The 4783-nt window shown below is 30.0% G+C and overlaps 1 protein-coding gene across 1 annotated transcript; it reads left to right on the top strand.

Moving 5' to 3' along the window:
* The first annotated feature begins 1139 nt into the window (after positions 1-1139).
* Positions 1140-4051, top strand: LOC130961823 (uncharacterized). The gene is made up of 5 exons (XM_057887845.1): positions 1140-1683; positions 2324-2485; positions 2700-2879; positions 3213-3383; positions 3493-4051. The coding sequence occupies exons 1-5, from the start codon at positions 1243-1245 to the stop codon at positions 3826-3828; spliced, it is 1290 nt and encodes a 429-aa protein (XP_057743828.1). The 5' UTR covers positions 1140-1242; the 3' UTR covers positions 3829-4051.
* The last annotated feature ends 732 nt before the right edge of the window (positions 4052-4783 follow it).

Raw genomic sequence — 4783 nt, 5'->3', positions numbered from 1 at the left:
CAAAGAACACGATGGAGGTTTGAGAGATTTTGAGAGAGATTTGAACTTCTCTAGTGACGTACGGTTTTGAGGTTGAAGAAGAAACGTTATTTCATAAGAAAGACGTGAATAAATGTTAAACGTTTTGGGAGTTTAGGCGCGTAAATATACATTTATTTAATGGGATTGGGTGTTTTTAGTGTTGGCCAATTTGAATAGATTTAGATGAAAAATTATATAAATGTGTAGCATAAGTGATCGAATAATTAGAATAAAAATATGAATGTATTGAATAGTTACTAATTTATAACATAATATAGACAACCATTAGGCCGAAATGATAACATAAAATCTTAAGTCAAAACATACAATAATATCTAGAAGATAATAACAAATCAATTTGAAATAGCTAAAAATTATTACTTTGTTTTATATTTGTTAATTAGTGTTTATTTTATTCTATATTCGTTAATTATTTTTTATATATATAACTAATTTTTTTTTAATTTTTTTAAATACTGTATAAATAATAAAAAAGATTACAATAACATTGTAAGCTGATCAATTTTGATTTTATTAAATAATATCTGTGTACGCATGACGCACTTATGTGTGCTGACATTGTAAAAAAAAGTTTTATATGAGTAATTAACTAAATTCATTTGATTATAGAATGTTTAAACATTAAATTTAAAAATTAATTATTTTTAATAATATAAAAATACTTAAATTAGATATTTATATAAATTTTTTTTAATATTATCAATACATAAAAAATAAATATATTATATTTTTTCTCAATTAATCTCTCCTAATGTATTATCATAAAAGAAAACTTCTCTTAATAGTTAATACTAACTTCCTGGCTCCAATATTTACTTATACTAAAAGAGAAAAATTTAAAGATAAATAATTTTAATTTTATATTGCTAATAAGTTGTAGTAGTCTAATACTAATTTTTTTGTTAGTACTTTTAAATATTATTGATTAACTGTTGGCTAAAACTAATAAGTTGTGCTCGTCTTGTAGTATTTCTCGAAACAAAAACCATTATAAATTTGATCTTTGTATGTTAATCTATATATTATTGACCATTAATGGTTGTTAAATAATGTGAAAGGAAAAAATAAATAAATAAATAAAAGAGAGGCGGAGGATGGTTCCCATGAATTTCTACGAGTCCTACGTTGAAGGTGGCATCCACCAGCCACTTGTGTGTTGCAATATGATTATAGGCGAAAGATTTGGTTAGCAATTCAAACATGAAACTGGTATGGTATTGTATTCAATCCGAATTGAATACATCATTATTTTGTCATCACGGTAGATGCAGTGGCTGTTCCCGTGGTGATCACGCGCCGTGGCTGAGTCTGAGCATTCTTACATTAAAAATAATGGCGTATAGAAGAAAGCAAGCAGGATTGTCAAGGGCTTCCACCTTCAAGGAAGAGTTTCATTTGCAGCAACAACCATTGGATTCATCGCTGGAAAATAATGGAATTGCAACTACAAACATGAACGATGCTTCTCGTCATCTTCGTTCATCAGCAACTTTGTCCTCTTCCTTTTCCTTTACTCCAACATCTTCGACATCCTCCCTCGCTGCTGCTCAGGCCATCAAAGCCTCTCTTCGTGATCCATCCTCCCTCTCCTTTTCCTCCACTAAATCTTCGTTTGCCGCCCCTGAACATCACCGATCCAAGGTTTTATTATTATTATTTGTTACGATCGCTCATCATCATTCCTCGATTTATTTCTATGATTTAATTATTGTCTCGGTTTATATAATTTTATTAAATTTTTAATTAATTCTCTATATTTTTTTTAAAAGAAAGTTTCAGAAACCAGCACTCTCATTAAAATTTAGTCTATATTTAATTAAAAAAAATGTATGTTTCACACTATTAAATATAATCTCATACTATTAAAAGTATTAATGATAACTAATTAATGGCTATACATCACAAAATATACTGGCCCTTTAGCATTATTATCTTTTCGATTAGATCTCTATATTTTATCAGATTTTCTGACAAAAATATTAGAATTAACAGAATATTTTATTAAACTATAAAAAACATTCAGTCAAGTAATAGACATATTTATTTTGTTTAATAGAATATTCTATTAATTACAATATTTTTGTCATAACATAAACTTAATTACTAAATTTGATATAATATAAAGATTCAATTAAAAAAATATAAAAATCTAAATAAAAATTAAATAAAATTATAAAAATTAACAGAATAATTAATTTTTTTTATTTAGCCTAAAGTTAGATGTGAAATTAGTTCAAATGGTACATATTTTATACTTTAACGAAACGAAGTTTGCGTGCAGTCATATGATATTAGCGGAGATGCTTTAGGGAGAGGTGACCCCAAGTCTGGTTTCTGGGGAGTGGTGGCTCAAAAAGGCAAGGATATTCTGGACGACAACGATAAACTAAGATTGCAATCTTTTAATAATAATACCTTTGCTCCAGCTGCTCGACCTTATCAGGTAACTAGATTTAAATGCCTCCTTTGTGCCTTTATAATTTAAAAATGTTATCAGGTGTTTTCAATGTTAATATTTTAGTAATTTTAATTATTAATCTTTATTATAATGTAAAATACTAATGTAACTAATTGATGGTCTAGAATGATAGAATCTATTGGTGGTGTAGTATTATTGTACTACTAATACAGTATTTTGTTTGATTTGGTTGGTTCAGGAAGGAAAAACAGGAGAGCTGAGAAGTCAATTAATAAAGGCGAATGTAAATGGTAGTTTTCCTGATCGCGAAGACTCAAATAAAGACACTGGAACGTGGAATCCATGGCCTCAGCAATCAGGAGGCCCCACATCCAACCCCACCGCTATCCATGAAACTCAACTCAAGGCATCCCGCGACGTAAGGTGGCAACCATGTAATTAATTATAATCTGCATCCATATATAAAACAGAGCAGAATGCATGTATGTTTCATACGCAGGGGGTAGAGAAATAGAAGAAGAGGACATTGTCTTTTTCTCTTATTTATTTGTTTGTTTTGGTTTCTAATAGGCAAAACACGTAGGCTTATTTTGATGTGAAGTTGATGGTTGAAAATTTATAAAATAATAATTCAATCAAATTATTCACCAGTTCTAAATTATCAATTTCACATAAAAAAATATATTACTGAGTTTCTATCTTTCTAATATGACATGACAAGCACAACTTGTGTTTTTTTATTGGGTTACAGGTGGCAATGGCAACTGCTGCTAAAGCAAAACTACTTCTGCGGGAGCTAAAAACCGTTAAAGCAGATTTGGCTTTTGCTAAAGCAAGGTGTGCTCAACTAGAAGAAGAGAACAAGTTACTTCGGGACCGTGAGGGTCGTGAGAAGGGACAAAACCGTGCAGATGATGATTTGGTACATCATCTTCTTCCATTGCTTTTTGTTCATTATATTACATAAAAGAAATGAGAAAACTTTAAAATTTTTTATTATTCTATCTAATATTAAACTGTTTATTTGACAGATTCGGCTTCAATTAGAGACGCTGCTGGCGGAGAAAGCTCGGTTGGCGAATGAGAATGAGACATGTTGTCGTGAAAATCGTTTTCTAAGGGAGATCGTGGAGTACCATCAACTGAGTATGCAAGATGTAGTGTCTCTAGATGATGATGATGAGGAGGGCATGGATGAAGTCACAGAACTATATCCTATAGATACCAATGGCATGCTATCCATCTTTCGTGGACCACAAGAAAAAAAAGAGGAACAGGATCATGAAGATAAGAAAGTATCGAAAGACGATCATAATGAGGTTTCTCCTAGTATCTCAGCTTCTGTAGATGAGCAAGCAAAAAAATAATGAAACCTTTATAAATATGCATATAAATAAATATGCATAATGTATTCATTGTAATTTGTAACACTTTTGGCCAATCAAAAACTCGAAAAAGAAAAAGTTCTTATACGGTTTCTCCTCGATATTACCAATTAACAAACGTAAAAGAAGAATAGAGGGTTCGGGTTAGTTGTTGTGTCTGCAGAACACTCATTTTTCAGTTGATTTTGTAACTTGTTCCATGAGTAAGACGATTTTGTGATTTTTGTAACAAGTTTCTTTAATCAGATATTCACTTTTTTCTTTTAATTTTTTCAAAGTACATATTTTGTTGCTAAAAGATTTCAAAAAATATTATTAGCGTTTAATTTAATTTTATTTTATTTTATTTTTAAAATTATTTGAAAATAAATTTTAATTCTATTCTTAAGCTTAATCTTTTTTATAGTGAGTCATTATTAATTTTTTTCACAGTTTTACTTTTCTCTAATTTTAAACCTAAATATATATCGAAATCTACACACTAACTCTAATTTAACTCCAACTCCAATCATACTCATTAGTCATTATCGTTGTCATTGTCCCTAACTCCGTGAACTGTTGCTATTATCTGATGCAAGGAGCATATGACTTTATGTTTGTGTCGTTAACTAAAGTAGTATACTTTAGCATATATTATATTGTGTTATGAGTTAGTCTCACGTTGTCCAAGTCATGAAGGTTTTCTCCTCCCCTACTAGTATAGATATGCATACATATCTCTTTTGCTTATGAGGTGGAGTTGATTGAGTTATATATTAAATAAGCTCTGTGTTTATTTTTTCTAGACTCTGAGAGTAAGAAGTGCATCCTTAACTTAGTCAACCAAGATGGGTTCTTGTCTACTTTTACCATAGTGGGATTGTTATCCTCACGAAGATTGGTAACCCAAATGACGTCCCAACATCAATTTGGTATCAGAACAAAGTCGGTCATCATC

This window comes from Arachis stenosperma, chromosome 2, assembly GCF_014773155.1.
Source record: "Arachis stenosperma cultivar V10309 chromosome 2, arast.V10309.gnm1.PFL2, whole genome shotgun sequence".
In the NCBI taxonomy this organism is placed as follows: Eukaryota; Viridiplantae; Streptophyta; class Magnoliopsida; order Fabales; family Fabaceae; genus Arachis; species Arachis stenosperma.
This window is presented reverse-complemented; position numbering and strand designations above follow the sequence as displayed.